The sequence below is a fragment of the Capra hircus genome, chromosome 27 (assembly GCF_001704415.2).
Source record: "Capra hircus breed San Clemente chromosome 27, ASM170441v1, whole genome shotgun sequence".
In the NCBI taxonomy this organism is placed as follows: Eukaryota; Metazoa; Chordata; class Mammalia; order Artiodactyla; family Bovidae; genus Capra; species Capra hircus.
This window is the reverse complement of record NC_030834.1, coordinates 24,577,971-24,597,833: the sequence shown is the minus strand read 5'-3', so window position 1 is coordinate 24,597,833 and position 19,863 is coordinate 24,577,971. Positions and strand designations below refer to the sequence as shown.

At 38.0% G+C, this 19,863-nt stretch overlaps 1 protein-coding gene across 1 annotated transcript in view; it reads left to right on the top strand.

Annotated features, from left to right (window-relative positions):
- Positions 1-19,460, top strand: part of MSR1 (macrophage scavenger receptor 1) — a 77,972-nt gene extending 58,512 nt beyond the window's left edge. Inside the window, exons 9-10 of the mRNA XM_005698776.3 lie at positions 5,901-6,089; positions 18,681-19,460. Coding sequence (XP_005698833.2) covers positions 5,901-6,089; positions 18,681-18,814 — 323 coding nt within the window. The 3' untranslated portion in view covers positions 18,815-19,460. The remainder of the gene's footprint in view (positions 1-5,900; positions 6,090-18,680) is intronic.

Below are 19,863 nucleotides of genomic sequence, written 5' to 3'. Positions count from 1 at the left end.
AACTGGGCTTTCTGTCTTTGCTCAAAACTCACCTTCCACAGGAAATGCCTCTCTCCTTCCCCCATTCCAAGAATGCCATGTGAACACAACTGACCATGTCTTTGGCCCAGGCTGTTGAGTCCATAGATGGAATCTCACCCAAACTAGGCCATCAGAGGACTTCCTATTTTAGAATTGTCTGTAAGAAAGAGAATGTAAAATATAAATTTAAGAGTGACAACAGACATGTTCACTGAAGAACAAAGATATCCAGCTGGCAATTAAAGAAAAGAATGAAGCAACATAACAGAGACTCTTGGATAACAGTTGGAGAGAGTCCTGAGCAGGTTCAAGTCTTGATTTAGCTGGTCCAGATGCCTGACTACTCTCGCATCACTGAGTTCTGAGAGAATCCTGTGGTCTTTGACATGGGGAGTTCTTCCCATTTTGATTTGTGTTTCTGTTTTTAGCCAATTACAAAGTAATAACTAATATAGAGGGTCACGAAGTAAGCATATAGTGTTTATCTGTGTTTCTGTGAGTTGACTCTAGAAAAAAAATCTACATTTAATAAAGTTAAGAAGGGAATTAAGATAATGACTCAGAAAAAAGAATCATAAAAATTACTCTTCTGAAATCTTAAGTACAAGGCAAAATTTTCCCAATTAGGAAAAAAAAACATAAAAATTACTCTTCTGAAATCTTAAGTACAAGGCAAAAGTTTCCCCATTAGGAAAAAAAATATCTGTCTGACTATATTAGTGTGATGCTAAGGCATTATTTACATCCACATTCATGGAAAATTCTGATCTACCATCTTATAGAGAAACATGCTGTGATTGAGGCTCTTCAAAATGATAAAATGAACTTTTTTCCAAAACAGAGTAGTTGCATGTGTGATACTGACACTTGAATGAATCTGTTGATCTGCTTCTTTTCATTCTATTAGTTCAGAGATGATCAGGGATCATCAAAGTGTGATCAGCTACCAGCAATTGATTTATAACTCAAAATATTTAAGTGAGAGATAAGCATAGGCATGTCCAGACATATTTGGCACTAAGGAATTAAATCTCCATTAAAATCCTACAAGCACAGGGAATTTGGAAGAAATCTACAAGCCATTCTTTTTCTAATAAATGAGGTCAAAATATTGAATACAAGCATCAATAGTTGTTTCTTATATAACATGTTTTCTCTTTAAAATGTATAACATGATCTTTAGGTTAGTGGTTTTCAAAGTATGGAAACTAATAGCATCAGCATCACTTGAGAACTTGTGTGTGTGTGTTTTTTTTAAATGTGAACCACTTGTTAAAGACTTTATTGCATTGTTACAATATTACTTCTGTATTGTGGTTTTGTTTTGTTTGATTTGTTTTTCTGAACCACATGGTATGTGAGATCTCAGCTCCCCAACCACAGATCAAACCCATACCCCCTGCATGGGAAAAGGAAGTCTTAACCACTGGACCACCAGGGAAGTCCCTGGGAACTTGTACAAAGCACAGATTCTTGGGTTCTACTCAAAACTTACTGTATCAGAAACTCTGGGTGTGAGACCAACAGTCTTTGAACCCCCCTCCTCATATTTATATACTGAAACCCTAATGTGATGGTATTTGGAGGTAGACTTTTAAGGAGCTAATTAGGTTTAAGTGAGGTCAGGAGGTCCCTGTCATGGGATTCAGTTCAGTTCAGTTGCTCAGTCATGTCTGACTCTTTGCAATTCCATGCACTGTAGCACGCCAGGCTTCCCTGTCCATCACCAACTCCCAGAGCTTGCTCAAACTTATGTCCATTGAGTTGGTGATGCCATTCAACCATCTCATCCTCTGTCATCCCCTTCTCCTCCCAACTTCAATGTTTACCAGCATCAAGGTCTTTTCTAATGAGTCAGTTCTTCACATCAGATGGCCAAAGTATTGGAGCTTCAGCTTCAGCATCAGTCCTTCCAATGAATATTCAGGATTGAACTCCTTTAGGATTGACTGGTTGGATCTCCTTGCAGTCTAAGGGACTCTCAAGTGTCTTCTTGAAACCACAGTTGAAAAGCATCAATTATTTGGCACTCAGCCTTCTTTATGGTCCAACTCTCACATTCATACATGACTACTGGAAAAACCATAGCTTTGACTAGATGGACCTTTGTTGGCAAAGTAATGTCCCTGCTTTTTAGCATGCTATCTAGGTTTGTCATAGCTTTTCTTCCAAGGAGCAAGGTGCTTTTAATTTCATTGCTGCAGTCACCAACTACAGTGAGTTTGGAGCCCAAGAAAATAAAATCTCTCATTGTTTCCATTGCTTCCCCATCTTTTTGCCATGAAGCGATGGGATCGGATGCCATGATCTTAGTTTTCTGAATGTTGAGTTTTAAGCCAGCTTTTTAATTCTCCTCTTTCACTTTCATCAAGAGGCTCTTTAGTTCCTCTTTGCTTTCTGCCATACAGGTGGTGTCATCTGCATATCTGAGGCTATTGATATTTCTCCTGGCAATCTTGATTCCAGCTTGTGCTTCATCCATCCTGGCATTTTGCATAGTGTAGAAATGGCAACCCACTCCAGTATTCTTGCCTGGAAAATCCCATGGATGGAGGAGCCTGGTAGGCTACAGTCCATGGGGTCGCAAAGAGTCAGACACGACTGAGAGACTTCACTTCACTCACTCTGCATATAAGTTAAATAAGCAGGGTGACAATATACAGCCTTGACATACTCCTTTCCCCATTTGGAACCAGTCCCTTCTTCCATGTCTGGTTCTAACTGTTGCTTCTTGAGCTGCATACAGGTTTCTCGGGAGGCAGGTTAGGTAGCCTGGCATTCCCATCGCTTGAAGATTTTCTACAGTTTGTTGTGATCCACACAGTCAAAGGCTTTAGCATAGTGAAGCAGAAGTAGATGTTTTTCTGGAACTCTCTTGCTTTTTCAATGATCCAACACATGTTGGCAATTTGATCTCTGGTTCTTCTGCCTTTTCTAAACCCAGTTTGAACATCTGGAAGTTCTCGGTTGATGTACAGTTGAAGCCTGGCTTGGAGAATTTTGAGCATTACTTTGCTAGTGTGTGAGATGAGTGCAGTTGGTGGTAGTTTGAACCTTCTTTGGCATTGCCCTTCACTGTGACTGGAATGATAACTGACCTTTTACAGTCCTGTGGCCACTGATGAGTTTTCCAAATTTGCTAGCATATTGAGTGCAGCACTTTCACAGCATCATCTTTTAGGGTTTGACATAGCTCAACTGGAATTCTATCACCTCCACTTGCTTTGTTTGTAGTGATGCCTCCCAAGGCTCACTTGACTTTGCACACCAGGATGTCTGGCTCTAGGTGAGTGATTACACCATTGTGGTTATCTGGGTCATTAAGATCTTTTTACTGAAGTTTTCCCTGTATTCTTGCCACCTCTTCTTAATATCTTCTGCTTCTGTTAGGTCCATACCATTTCAGTCCTTTATTGAGCCCATCTTTGCATGAAATGTTCCCTTGGTATCTCTAATTCTCTTGAAGAAATTTTCCTGGTATCTCTAGTCTTTCCCATTCTACTGTTTTCCTCTATTAGTAGCCTTACAAGAAGAGACCAGAGAGCTATTCTCTACTTCTTTTTTTGCATGAACATTCACTGAGGAAAGGCCACCTGAACATAGCAGACAAGAGGCAGCTGGCTGCAAGAAGTTGGCTAAGCCCCATCCTGAATCTGCCAGCACCTTGGTTTTTGGACTTCCCAGCATCCAGAACTGTGAGAAATTAATATTGCTTAATCCATCAGTCCATGGTATATTTGTTGTAGCAGCCTGAGCTAGCACAAACTAAAGTTTGAGAACCACTGACCCAGAACAAGCCAGGTTCCTTAATGGCATTTTCAGAGATGTATGGGGGAAAGTGATGTATGGATGTGAGAGTTGGACTATAAAGAAAGCTGAGCACAGAAGAATTGATGCTTTTGAACTGTGGTGTTGGAGAAGACTCTTGGCGAGTCCCTTGGACTGCAAGGAGAGCCAACCAGTCCATCCTAAAGGAAGTCAGTCCTGGATGTTCATTGGGAGGACTGATGTTGAAGCTGAAACTGCAATACTTTGGTCACCTGATGCGAAGAGCTGACTCATTGGAAAAGACCCTGATGCTGGGAAAGATTGAGGGCAGGAGGAAAAGGGGACGACAGAGGATGAGATGGTTGGATGGCATCACCGACTCAGTGGACATGGGTTTGGGTGGACTCCGGGAGTTGGTGATGGACAGGGAGGCCTGGCGTGCTGCAGTTCATGGGGTTGCAAAGAGTTGGACAAGACTGAGCAACTGAACTGAACTAAAAGGGGAAAGAACCCACAATGAGAACACTTCTGTACACTTATTTGGGCAGTAAGGCAAGCTCATAAAATCACGTGTTTGAATGTGACATCTGTTTTTTCATAGAATCATGGTAAAAATGTTGTGCTTAGGTATTTCTTACTTGTGTAAAATTTAAACACTTGGGAGTGGCACTAGTTACTATTACATGACTCTAGTAGTTTAAAACTTTATACAATCTGCTGCTGAATCATTTAATATTTTCTTAGGCATTTACAGTGAACAATTGGGTTACTCAGTAACTGAAAGAGCAAGCAATTTTCCTTTTTAAAAAATGTTTTTAATGCTTATAACTCATGTTTATTAAGTGAAATAGGGCTTATGCACCCGGGTATTATCGCATAAATTCATTATATAGCACTGAATAACATTTTGAAAGAATCAAGAAAATAATGGTAATTGTAACAGTACATTTAATTTTTTTGCTTTTCCTGTTTCTGAGTGGCTCAGTCAAGCTTGTAGGAAATGGCTTATTTTCCTCTACACGTTGTTGGATTACTGTTCCAACAAAATTGACTGAAATTTGAAAGACAAGTGCTCTTCCTTTAGGTAACTGAGTTCTGAAAACCCATAACCTAAAACTCCATTTTCACATTACAGAGATACTTTTGTTGTAACAGTTACATTGTGCTTTTTTATAATATGATGTTCTTCAAACTTGTATTTGAAAAGATATATTTAAGTAGAATTGTGTTTAATTCATTGGCTTTTTTAATTATTAGAGAATATTGTTATTTTTATTTAGCACTAAATAAATTTTAAAAGTTACTTTCTGTCTTTTCTGTTTCCTAATTTTTAGCCAAATATTCTTAAGCAAAAACTTACTAGAATAGGGCAGGTTATTTAAAGAAATTTTTTAACTCTAAGTGAAACTTTTTGTAATACTGATTACCCACTTTATTTACCTGTTCTTGGGTTTAAAATGTATATGTTGCTTTTAAAGAAGGCAAAGAGACACTTTAATTGCTGTACATGATAAAGATTTTATAAAAGTTTACATCATGTATGGAAATTTTCATTACTTAGACATTGCAGAGCAAAATTACTTTTACTATTATAGACATGATATGTTTCTTCCCAAAGTTTACTTCTTTACCAATTTCCCAAAATAAACAAAGTTATCTGATCCCTATCTCATTAATCCTTTTACAAAACAAAAACACTTTGGGATAGAATCCAGGGATCTTGAAACAAGGAAGAGCCTTGCTGTTTCTGGATCAGTGTTGTCACTATAGTTATTTTGTTTATCTTGGTGAAGAATGGGATATTTGGTCTATTTTTATGTTTATGGTATTATAAAATATCATAAAATCTCTATAACATTAACAGACTTGTAGCTGTTAAATTTTAAAGTTACTGGAAGAGATTCACAAGTAAGAAGAGCTTTCTTCAGATTTGACCGCTATGTACACTGTTTGCAATTAAAGTCTTTACCAATAGGTGGGGCTAGAAAGTTTAATACTTATTCCAATAATTGAACTTCCTGGAAAAATGTGCTTTTTTTCTTTTAAGAAAAAGCATTATAAAGCAGTATGTGCATATATATAATATTAAACCCTGTTTATTTCTGTTACAGGACCGTCTAATACAGTCCGACTGGTGGGTGGCAACGGCCCTCACGAAGGCAGAGTGGAGATTTTCCACGAAGGCCAGTGGGGTACGGTGTGTGACGACCGCTGGGAACTGCGTGGAGGACTGGTCGTCTGCAGGAGCTTGGGATACAAAGGTGTCCAAAGTGTGCATAAGCGAGCTTATTTTGGAAAAGGTAAGTTTTTTTTTAATGAATTGTAAGCATTCTCCAATACGTATAATCAAGTAGAGACAGGAACATATAGAAAAGGAAGTAGATTTTTTTTTTTTTACAGGCCTTTCCCAGAAAGTAGGAATGAAAAGAGAGTTGAGGAAAAGACAAATGCTCTTAGACACCTTTTAATGTCTACATTTCCTTTAGACTGAATTGGTTAGTGGAAAATGTAACGGAGGAAATGTGGGAAATGATCGGCAGAGCAGAGCAGGAAGCAGTCAGTTATAGACAAGGCCTGACTTCCTGGGACACTCACTGACCTCTCTGGGTCTTGTGGGCAATGCCTCGTGCTCCCCCATTCTCTCTTCTGTGGAACTGAGGGGGGCGGGGTACCGGTTTCAGGGTTTACCTCCCAGCCACCACGCCCTGCGAGTCACTTCAGTCCTGCCCGATTCTCTGCGAGCCCATGGACTGCAGCCCGCCAGGCTCCTCTGTCCATGGAATTGTCCAAGTAAGAATACTGGAGTGGGTTTCCACTTCCTTCTCCAGAAAGGGCAGTAGAAACTCTGAAAGAAAAAGGAGCAATTATACGGGCTCTCTATGCCTGCCAGTTATGACTTCTCCTCTAAGGAATGTGATGGGAAATAGGAATGGAAAGGTTACTTTCCCCTCTGTGCGAGGTTGAATCGCGTAGTTCTTATGCTGCGTGTTAATTTGTGCATTTTCATCTGATGACTTGGTAACATGTTTTATGAATGTATTGAAAGAGCTTGGGAGAAAATTTGCAGGGGATAAAATATTTGAAGGTTTACCCATGGTATTTTTACTACCTAATTTTTCCCCCTACCCTGGCATCTTATATCAGGTTTTATGTATAATTAAACATATGTAAGTTCTGAAGGACAGGTTAGAAGAAAGTAGCCATATATAGATAAACTAGAATTTTAAAGTCAGTATTTCCTCTTTATTTATTCTTCTGTCCATATGTGATGAGTAACTAGTATCTCTGAAGTTGATGGTAACCAAAAAAGAGAGAAAGATCTGACCGCCTTCATCTTGCATTAGTTATTCTTCTAGAGAGGTATTGGCAATAGAGATTGGATGCAGAATTATAGACATAACATAGCAGCATTACCAGGTAGGTAATACAGGAATGCCTGGTATGCTGCAGGCCATGAGCCATAAAGAGCAGGACACGACTGGGCGACTGAACAATTACCAGGTGATCTTATGTGTAATAATAAAATAGTGGAGTATGTCAAATTATTATATCAGAAGACTAAACAAGATAGACTTCTTAAATTCATGAAATATATTCATGAAACATATTGTTAATCCTCTGTCCATGGGAGTCTCCAGGCAAGAAAACTGGAGCGGGTGGCCATTTCCTCCTCCAGGAGATCTTCCTGACCCAGGGAGTGAACCCACATCTCTTACGGCTCCCACACTGCCAGGCAGGTCCTTTACCACTAGCATCACCTAGGAAGCCTGTGTTTAGTCCTATTATGCTACAATTTACTGAGGAATAACTCTCTGTCATGCATTGTGCTAAACACATAAGCAGTATTAATAATAGATCACAATTATATCCTTTATTCCTTTACCTAAAGGAATTTATTATATCAGATTTAAGAGATGAATTTTTGAAGAAATCTAGATTCCAAAGTCTTTAGAGACCAGAAGGATAATTTAACTTCATAAAGAGGCTAAAGACAAGACAGAAAGAAAGTGGTGATAGTGAAAGTTTCTGTTCTGCTTTGTTTAAGCCCCTAGTCACCAGTTTTTAATTTGTGTGTTAAAGCTCTGAATAGAAGAAACAAAGGAAATAGAAAATATCCATAAGTTGCCACCACCAAATAGATTTTTGGAATTTCCAAATTTTTCCATTTACACTACACTTTCAGAACTTCCTCAGCTTGAAATTGTCAGACTAAAAGTATTCATGTACCTGTAAAATTTACTTCCACATGAAATGTTTTAAACATTGATAAGCTAGATTTATTTTTCCCCCCAGAGAAGAAAAAAAAAAAAAATTCCCAACTCTTCATCACTAGAAAATCAAATGAATCAGTTAATTGTTTAGGAAGACTAATCTGCCAATCTGAATTTCTAGAATGTTCTTTTCAGAGAGATTCCATTTCTATGTAACTAAGATATGTAGGATGAAAGGCCATTTATTTAAAATACATAATTTTATAAAAAAACATTTCAAATATGAACTGTAGGAGGAAACAGAATAAGACATTATACCCAGGCTCTATTCCTTTTCTGAATATGGAGCCTTGCTATAGATTTCAAAGTTGTTTTCCCTTAGTCAATACACAACTGGAGACTATTATCCTAAGATTCCATTGACTTGAAGGCCTAGTTTCACAAGTAAAATACTCTTCCCCTCCCCAGATTTTATTCATTCTTGCTTATACTTCTAGGGATTTCTAGTCTAAAGCACTAGGGATTTCTAGTCTAAAACACTGGTAAAAAAGGAATAAAATAAATATTCTGAAATACTAGCCAAAAAAAAAAAAAGCTTATTATTTAAATAGGAAACAGTTGAGTTTAGTCTCAAGTGAAATGATTCATTTGGCTATATGGAAACAATCATCTCAAGATTTTTCCGAGATAACTGACTGCTTCTCTAAAATGGGCGTCCATTTTCAGTGAGGCTATGTATTTACATTAAAATTAAAAGACGCTTGCTCCTTGGAAGAAAAGCTATGACAAACCTAGACAGCATATTAAAAAGCAGAGACATTACTTTGCCAGCAAAGGTCCATCTAGTCAAAGCTATGGATTTTCCAGTGGTCATGTATGGTTGTGAGAGTTGGACTATAAAGAAAGCTGAGCACCAAAGAATTGATGCTTTTAAACTGTGGTGTTGGAGAAGCCTCTTGAGAGTCCCTTGGACTGCAAGGAGAGCCAACCAGTCCATCCTAAAGGAAATCAGTCCTGAATATACATTGGAAGGACTGATGCTGAAGCTGAAACTCCAGTACTTTAGCGACCTGATGCAAAGAACTGACTCATTGGAAAAGACCCTGATGCTGGGAAAGATTGAAGGTGGGAGGAAAAGGGGATGACAGAGGATGAAATGGTTGGGCAGCATCACTGACTTGATGGACATAAGTTTGAGCAAATTCCAGGAGATGGTAAAGAACAGAGGAGCCCAAAGTGCTGCCATCCATGGGGTTGCAAAGAGTCAAACATGATGGACCAACTGAACAGCAAAGATTTGTTTTGAATCTGAAAAGAAGTGGCATCTAGAAAGTGCCCAGTTTGAAGCCAGACTCACAGCATTGCTCACAAGTGACAAGATCACAGGGAGCAGGACCACTAACTGTATAATTACATATTTACCATCCTCTTTGAAAGGTGAAAGTCGCTAAGTCATGTCCAACTCTTTGCGAAGCCATGGACTGTAGCCTACCAGGCTCCTCTGTCCATGGAATTCTCCAGGCAAGAATACTGGAGTGGGTAGCTGTTCCCTTCTCCAGGGGATCTTCCCAACCCAGGGATCAAACCCAGGTTCCCTGCATTGCAGGCAGATTGTTTACTGTCTGAGCCACTGGGGAAGCTGAAAGTTGAAAGGTAGATAAGTCAGATTGGTGTTACATTGTGGAGTGACATTCATGATGTTCCAAGGGTGGAAAAGTTGAATGTGGTTTTCTGCAGTCCGGAGGTGTGACTTAAGACCATTCTGTGTAACATTCTCTAGTAAGGTCCCCGCTCTGCTGCACACACACACCCAGCGCTGTTTCAGCTCTCTGTGGAGATTCACCCCCAAACAACTGAAGAATGATGATAAGAATTTTAAAATAGTAAAGCAAGGTGGGCTGGGAGAAAAATAGAACTGAGGTGATTTGTTCTGAAGAAAAAGAATCTGAAAAATGAACTTCATGATCTGCTTCAGTGTACATTGTATTTTAAGAAACAGGCTTACAACATAAACTGATTCTGGGTTAGTCACGGCAAACCATCATTTCATGTGAAGCTGTTTAAACTCTTCCTTTTTCCATTTTAAATTTACTGTTTTACTCAGGAGGTAAACGAGAAAGCAATTTTGACTGCAAAAGAGAAGCAGGCAAGGAAACTTAGAAGTATGAGTGGGGAGGTGTAGAGCAGGGAAGAGGAGGAAGGTGCATTAAAGTTTTAATTGTATGTCATTCTCATAGGAAAGTAAGAAGAATCAGATTAATGCTATATGGTACATTATTATCAAAATTGAAACAAGAAGGTGAAAGTTTAAATTTATCTCCTTTGTATAATTCTCCTGTTAAAGAAAGAATACCATTTTCTGGACACAGTCTCCCACTCTCCTTTTTTTTTTTTTCCTTCTCATTTTAAAGTAGCAAACCTGGCTTGTTAGAGATAATCCTTAATAACTTTTTAAGAACAATTAGTGTTGCAAGTAAAATGCTTCATAGGAACAAAGCTTAAAGCTCACTCCTTTAAATGGGTTCTTTTATCTGGAGGCACCTTTTGCATCAAGTGGAATGTTCTTTCTTTTTCCTGAGGAGACAAAAATGTTAAAGAAGCCCTGAGAAGCTTCTGGTGCTTGCTGTTGCCTGGAGCAAGGAGGAGGGAGGGAGCCTCTTCTCTCCCAGTGGGCTCCCTGTAGCAAACTTGGATGAGCTTTATCAGGGGATGGTGGTAGTCTGGGAATTTGTTCCAGGCATGTCTGAGCCTTTAGGCTAATGAACGAACTAAGAACTGGTTCTGGAGCAGCCACTTCATCTTCTCCTAAATTTAAAGGAGTTGGTGCTGAAGCTCCAAATGTAAAAACAGAAACAGAAGAAAATTCTAAACATAAATGCTATCTTTTGTATATTACCCCTTTCACGTTCCATATTCAGTTTTCTGAGTGGCATTTTAAGAATTATAAAACTAAACTGAAGGAGATCAAAAAGAAAACTCTGTGTCTCTGAACTATCCCTTAGTGATTGGGAGTAAAAACAATCTCAAAGATAAATTAAATATATCAATAGATTAGAACTGCCGATTCTTACACACTGATCCCTGTGCACTGAAAGCTTTCAAATGTTTCTGTGTTCGATATTATGGAAGCTGGTATAGAAGCAGGGCTTCCCTGGTGGCTCAGATGGTAAAGAATCTGCCTGGAGTGCAGGAGACTTGGGTTCGATCCCTAGGTCAGGAAGAGCCTCTAGAGAAAGGGCATGGCTACCCACTCCAGTATTCTTGCCTGAAGAACCCTGTGGACAGAGGAGACTAGCAGATTCAACTGAGCTACTAACACTATCACTTTCACTTTCATAGAGCCGAGTTCGCAACATGTCTATTCTATTGCTTATCTAACAGAGAAATACTAACTATGAAATAATATTGTTTATCAAGTGTTTACTATGCAATCTCATTTAGTGCTCACAGTGCTTATGAGAAAGGTATTATAGCCCCATTCTTCCTAGAAAACTAAGGAAATCTGACAGAACTGTCACAAAATACCCACATTTCCATAGCTGTTATGGTGATTGTGAGGCAGGGGTCAACCTTCATCCCTTATCTTGTCTCTCCACTGGACAGAAAGTCCTTCTAAGTTCTTTAACCTTAAAAACCTCATCTCTAAAGAGCTTGCTTCTTCAGAATCTTAGAATTGTAAAAGTAAATGAAATCAGAGCTATTTCAGCCCCACCCCTCTATTCTGCGTATATAATACAACAGAGAAAATAAGTGGCTTCTCCAGAACCCCAAAACTAGAATCTAGAACTATAATCTAAGTTTACCCACTCTCTAGTCTGATTCCACTTCATTTTTAACATTGGACACCCCACTCCCTTAAAAAAAAAAAAGAAAAGCATAATGCTTTTCTCAAAGAAGAAGCTGTTGACAAAGCACTTCCCAGCTAGAAGTCTAAAAAGTGATATAAACGCATGTCACCCAGCCTTGACTGGATGTAATTAAAATTCATTCAGAGGCTTTAACCATTAGCGATTTTTTGCTTCTTCACTTATCTTATTCAGCGGCTAATCTCAAAACTCATCATGTCACTGTGTATCTGGCTACTGTTTGAAATATGAATACTTTTTAAAAATAAAAGCGGTGGTTACAAAAGATTAAAGAAACTCAAGTCCCTCAAAGAAATATCAATATTTGTCTTGTTTTAAAGAGGTATTAAGAAGAAATGGTATCATCTGTCAAGCACACTGTTAAGCATCACAAACCAAGCTCATAAAACTCCAGAAGCCATGGACGACAGTTTTTGTTGTCTGCTTTCGGAAACACAAAATCAGTTTTTCCTTCCTATACAGCTTTCACATCGTAAAGGAAATTGTAGCTATATAGATGTTTAGATAGATAGAGAAATAGATGATAAACAGGTAGGATTAGAGAATAAAATCACCCCTAAAATACATATATCAATTTTTCATGGTTTCCGCTAGTAGCAAGGATTGCTCAGAGGCAAAAAAATACCAAGGACAGCAGCAATGGCAAAAGTCCTTCAATACCTGTCGTTACCTGCAGAAATAAAAACAGATCTGGTTTTTAATCTTTGAAGTGCATATGAAGATAAAATTTTATGAATTTTATTCTACCTTGGCATTAATTTTTAATGCAGAAAACAATTTGGAAGAAGATGGGAAGTAAGTATTAAATAAATTTTTCCTTAGTGTTGATAGTCCTGAATATATTAGTATAAAAATAAAATAGCAAATACTTGAAAATAATTTTTATAACTCTATTTGGTCTTCTCTATAGTCAGTGAATAGCATCAAGTTTTAAATGTCATCATGTTCTGTTGCTTGCCCCTGTTTTCTCTGTTACTTTGAGAAAATCACACATCCTTTCTGAGTCTCAATGTATTTATCAGTGAAATGGAAATAATTGCCAATATTTTACAAAGTTATTAGAAGTAAATTTGTAAAATTATACATGAAAAGACCCAGTATGTTCACTGTGCCTGAATCTTTTCTGTATAGCATAACACCAGAGTTACTAAAATATTTATCACATCTATGTGTTCTCAATGGGAAAAGCATTGTAATATGAGGTTAGTGGGAGCTTCCCAAGTGGCGCTGGTGGTAAAGAACCTGCCTGCCAGTGCAGAAGACTCAAGAGACATGGGTTCGATCCCTGGGTCAGGAAGATCCCCTGGAGGAGGGCATGGCAACCCACCCCAGTATTCTTGCCTGGAGAATCCCATGAACAGAGGAGCCTGAGGGACTATGGTCCACAGGGTTACACAGAGTCAGACACGACTGAAGCAACTTATCATGCATGCATGAGTTAAGCGTTCTAAATATAGGAATCAGCTTTGCCACTAATTATCTATGTGACCTCAGTTGCTGCATTCACCTAAAACAAAGGTCTTCACTAGAAAGTCAGTCCAAGAGAGGATGGATTCTGATTTTGTTCACTCATATAGGCACTGAAAGGAGATTTGTTAAATGATGGAATCTAATAATGCAAGGGAGATTTCCTAGGTGGTGCAGTGGTAAAGAATCCTCCTGCCAATACAGGAGACATAAGAGATGTGAGTTTGATTCCCGGGTCGGGAAGATCCCCTGGAGGAGGGCATGGCAACCCACTCCAGTGTTCTTGCCTGGGGAATCCCGTGGTCAGAGCAGCCTGGAGGGCTGCAGTCCATGGGGCTGCAAAGAGCTGGGCACGACTGAGCACGCAAACACAACTCAGTGATGCAAGGGACTGCAGTAAATCTCTGATGAAAGGCCCTGGCACTAGGCAGACCCAGGGTGGGAATACTGGCTCCATCATGCACTAGCTATGTGATAGGGCAAAGTGACTTCCTCTCTCTGACTTTCACTTTCCATAACAGTATCATGACCCCCAAATAGCATTTATTAGCTTTTTAAGATGGAGAATTTAGTAAGGTAACAGCTCAAAAGTACTTTGACTATTTTCTGCCACACAATAAATCCTTAAAACAGTGGGCTTACATGTTCATTTTTATTTTTTTACTGCACCTTTGTCATTCTAATATTCATGAATTTCCCTACTATGGTTTCGAGAAACTTAGACTCACATGGCAGCGCATTGACTGAATAATATCTGTCTTGAGTTGCCCCTGTGGGGATGGCCCTTCTGGAGGCTTCAGCTATTGAGAGGATCCTCATACTTAATTCTCTTTTCTTGGATTGTAAAAATTCTGCACTGCTGAGATGTAAATCTGGTGACAAGATCTACGAATTGTAGAATGAAAGCATCACAGTCCCCAGGGTGCAGAGGCCACAGAACCATGCTGTTCTCACGCTCTCAGTCACTACAAAACCAAAAGTTTCACTCATGCTTATTCATATAAGTTATAATAAATAACAACCCTTTCAAAAAAGATCTTCACAACCCAGAGAATCACGATGGTATGATCACTCACCTAGAGCCAGACATCCTGGAATGCAAAGTCAAGTGGGCCTTAGGAAGCAGCAAAGCAAGTGGAGGTGATGGAATTCCAACTGAGCTATTTCACATCCTAAAAGATGATGCTGTGAAAGTGCTGCACTCAATATGCCAGCAAATTTGGAAAGCTTAGCAGTGGCTACAGGACTAATAAAGGTCAGTTTTCATTCCCATCCCAAAGAAAAGCAATGCCAAAGAGTGCTCAAACTACTGCACAATGCTAGTAAAGTAATGCTCAAAATTCTCCAAGCCAGGCTTCAACAGTACATGAACCATGAACTTCCAGATGTTCAAACAGTGGAACAAGAGATCAAATTACCAACATTGGTTGGATCATCGAAAAGCAAGAGAGTGCCGAAAAAACATCTATTTCTCCTTTATAACTACACCAAAGCCTTTGGCTGTGTGGATTACGATAAACTCCGGAAAATCCTTAAAGAGATGGGAATACCAAATCACCTGACCTGCCTCTTGAGAAGTCTGTATGCAGGTCAGGAAGCAATAGTTAGAACTGTATATGGGACAACAGACTGGTTCCAAATTGGGAAAGAAGTATGTCAAGGCTGTATATTGTCACCCTGCTTATTTAACTTCTATGCAGAGTACATCATGAGAGACGCTAGGCTGGGTGAAGCACAAGCTGGAATCAAGATTGCCGGGAGAAATATCAGTAACCTCAGATATGCACATGATACCACCCTTATGGCAGAAAGCAAAGAAGAACTAAAGAGCCTCTTGATGAAAGTGAAAGAAGTGAAAAAGTTGGCTTAAAGTGCAGTGTTCAGAATACTAAGATCATGGCATCTGGTCCCATCACTTCATGGCAAATAGATGGGGAAACAATGGAAACAGTGACAGACTTTAATTTTTTGGGCTCCAAAATCACTGTGGATGGTGACTGCAGCCATGAAATTAAAAGATGCTTGCTCCTTGGAAGTAAAGTTATGACCAACCTAGACAGCATATTTGGAGAAGGCAATGGCAACCCACTCCAGTACTCTTGCCTAGACAATCCCATGGATGGAGGAGCCTGGTAGGCTGCAGTCCATGGGATTGCTAAGAGTTGGACACGACTGAGCATCTTCATTTTCACTTTTCACTTTCATGCATTGGAAAAGGAAATAGCAACCCACTCCAGTGTTCTTGCCTGGAGAATCCCAGGGACAGGGGAGCCTGGTGGGGCCGTCTATGGGGTAGCAGAGTTGGACACGACTGAAGTGACTTAGCAGTAGCAGCAGCAGACAGCATATTAAAAAACAAAGACATTACTTTGTCATCAAAGCTATGGTTTTTCCAGTAGTCATGTATGGAAGTGAGAGTTGGACTATAAAGAAAGCTGAGCACTGAAGAATTGATGCTTTTGAACTATGGTGTTGGAGAAGACACTTGAGAGTCCCTTGGACTGCAAGGAGATCCAACCAGTCCATCCTAAGAGAAATCAGTCCTGAGTATTCATTGGAAGGACTGATGGTGAAGCTGAAACTCCAATCCTTTGGCCACCTGATGTGAAGAACTGACTCATTGGAAAAGACCCTGATGCTGGGAAAGATTGAAGGTGGGAGGAGAAGTGGACGACAGAGGATGAGATGGTTGGATGGCATTACCGACTCAATGGATGTGAACTTGAGTAAACTCTGGGAGTTGGTGATTAACAGGGAGGCCTGGCATGCTGCAGTCCATAGGGTTGCAAAAAGTCGGACATGACTGAGCAACTGAACTAAACTGAACTGAACTCATAAATACAATTTATAAATGCCCCACTGTTTTGGCTCCCTTCCACGTTAGCAGGGAAATGGCTTTATTATTTGTCCAGTTGTTGTTATTTGCTTATCTTGTTGAGTAGCTCTTTGGGTCAGTTTCGGAAAAGTTTAGATAGACCTTATATATTTAAAATAAATGCACACACACACACAAATGTGCTCATAAACACAATTACTCACGAACACAAAACGGACCACAATATACCTAGTAAGAGCAATTTGAAAACCAAAGAGTATTACTGGTCAGGCTTCTGATTTTAAGATCATATTCCTCTAATCTTTTTTCCTTTTTATCTACCTTAAAAATTCAAATTGAAAAGGCTTATTACTCTTATAAACATTTCATAAACTAATTGAGCTCTCCAAGTTGCTACTCATAATTGATCAGCCCAGGAAAACCTTTGCTTGCCTAATAGAGACATTATTTGGATACTAATGATTTAATTACTACTATGTGAAATGAAAAATATGCTATTCCCATTACTTTGATAATGTAAACCTAAATATTATTAATATATTCTTTATTTGGATATTTCTAGTGAAGGCACAAATTATTCAAAAATTAAGTAAGTGCACTTATTTATTTTATATATGGAACTTATAATTTCCTAATTCTAAAAGTAAATAAAAACATGTCTTTACAGAAAATGTCTATGTAAACATCCTATGAAGTGCTCCTTTAGCTTATAGATTTTTTTTTCTTCTTCAATCCATCTTCCACATTTCTGCCAGACTTACAATTCTAAAATATAGTTCTGATGATGTTATTATTTTTTTGGTGACTTATACAATCCAAAAATGTTCATAGCATGGTCCTAGCTGCCTATCCAACCTTCCCAAAGAGTCCTCCTCCTCCCATTAATGGACTCTGTTGCAGATGCCAGAAGACCATTCACTGTTTTAATCCATCATACATTTCATGATGCCCCCACTATATGGAGTTACATCTTTTCAATATATGGAAAACCTTCATTCATTTTTTAAGCTTTGGTCAAATATAATCCACATCATGATTACAAAATTTCCAGTATCTGCTAATTTAGTTGTAAATTATAGGCACATCAGTTCAGTCGCTCAGTCGTGTCCGACTCTTTGTGACCCCGTGAACCATAGCACGCCAGGCCTCCCTGTCCACTACTATACAATTATATACACTAGTCATGCATATATTATTAACTTTTATTTAACTCACAGATTATTTGAAAAATCAGTTAAGAGTAATGGAATTATATGTACCATTTTATAATCCTCTGTAAAAAACAAATCTTCATTTAGCTTTTAGAGCTACACAGAGGTATGTTTCTAGGTTTTGAATTTGCTTCTAAACATGCTTTATATAGTTCTTGCGACTGAGAGAGAACCCTTTAACATCATATTGATCCAAATGGAAAAAGTGCATTATTGATTATACTTACAGTATTAAGATATTTATTTACCATCCACAGTTTTACAAAGGTGTTTATTGGAATTTCACTGCTAAATCATCAGTTTCTTGATGACATGAAATGTTCTTGAAAATTCGTGAGGTTTGCAATATTATATGTTTAACAAAACCAAATGGAATCATTCATTTATAAGTTTTTCAAAGAGTCTGTTCCCAAGTGTCTTAAGTATGAAAGAAAAAACAGTTATACCTGATACACTTAAAAAAATCTTTAGAGAATATCAGAAAAACATTGCCAAACATTCATTTTAAAGTTATCTTTTCTTGCCATGAATTCCTTAAAAAAAAAAAAGAAGTTGTTTTCTTATTCAGTGATAAAATAATGTTCTTATCTTGAAAGTGGCAGTTAAGTTTGTTTAGTTAATTACCTTCTAGGTAGCCTATGCTGACAGCCTGTTTTTCCTTCTAATGTGTCTGAGGAAGATTCCAGACAAAGAGTATAAGTGTTACCGCTGTCATTTTCTTGTTTGCTTGTGTTTGCAATTAATAATCTGTAGTCTTCTTGCAGGATAGTTTGTAAGCCCTTTGCTGATCATGTTAGTCTTAGTTTAATTGAAAATAGATAATATACCTGGTAGACCAGACACATGCAGGCTGCAACACACGGGAAGCTAAGAAAAGAACTGCAGGGTCGCTTATGTTCTGGATAAACCTCCTACCAGACACGTTTAGATCATTAAGGTATAGCATATATCCATTGTTAGGAAAGCTTATTTCCTTCCTTATTTTTAAAAATGAAATTAATTTATTAAATCCTTGGAGAAAACCGATTATTAGTTAATCTATGATTTCATAAAAGTCTGTATGAAGAGGTGAACTTCATAACAGCTCTTATTACTTAGTATTTTTGTCATTTACACACTGACCGAAAATAAAATTTTCTGGGGTAGAGAGTTAACTTTTGAATCTTAACATAGGGTGCAGAGCTTGCATGTGGATAATGAGCAACACAGTTTTTGTTAAATTAGTGAATAAATTAATGACTCTGCTCCACACAAACATAAACATTATACTTATTAATACAGTTGTATCTGATTTTTGCAGGTACAGGTCCAGTATGGCTGAATGAAGTATTTTGTTTTGGGAAAGAATCATCCATTGAAGAGTGCAGAATTAGACAGTGGGGTGTGAGAGCCTGTTCGCACGACGAAGATGCTGGAGTTACTTGCACTACATAACGCATCATATTTTCGTTCACATTTTTTAAACTGTTACAAAGTGATTTTTTTTTCCTTTGCTTCACTAAAATCAGCTTAATTAATATTTAAGAAATTAAGAGTTTTGTTCACAGAAAAGGAATATTTAAAAATCACTGGATAAACATATAAAATAACTTCATATTTGCTTCAAATACCAGAACAATTTCAACTTCTCCAAGTTTTTAAATGGCATTTTCTAATATAATGACTTATATATTGAATTCAATATATTGAAGTTTAAGGCTTCTGGATTACAAATGCCAGTGATAATGGAAACGCATCCCAATCACTGGCTACAATTTGTATCTTCATTACAAGACCCAATTTTTGCCTTCTTTGTAATCTATTTAGTTGATTTTAATGTGATTACTTTTTGAATAATGAGAGGGTTGGCAAGTTTTCTTTTATGCCACGTTGTGTGCCAACCCATACACATTTCTAAAGGAAGAATCTTAGTTCAAGATTTCTGTGCAGTAACTTGGCAGTTAGATAGTAATGTTCATGATATGTTTTGGCCATGATGAAAAACTCATCAGGTTTTACCTGCTCAAATATTGACAAAGTCATTAGTAACACGACTAATCACATGGTCATTAATAATAACATGATTATTTGACATGGTCAAGTGTTGACAGTTTTGTTGTTTTTATTTTTATTTTTATACTGAACCGTTAAGTTCGTTGAAAGCAAGACATATGAGAAAAAGCAAAAGCCCACCATATAATTAGCAGGTCAAAAATGTCATTTTATAACATAGAGCTCAGCTTGCTATACATTTTGAACTAAGATGAGTAAGTACTTTGTACTATTCTAGGACTGTGTTTAAAAGGTAAGTATATCTACTTACTCAGTTTTAATTAACACTATGCAAATATCCTGCCTGCAGAAGGAAGTTTCAATGACCCATTGCTATAGTCTTTCATTAAGAGAGTCAATATTTACAGCCCAGAGAGAGGTAATCTTCACCCCTAAAGGGATGATGACCCTGAGAAGCCAGGATAGTACCAAGTTCATCCAATAACTCAGTG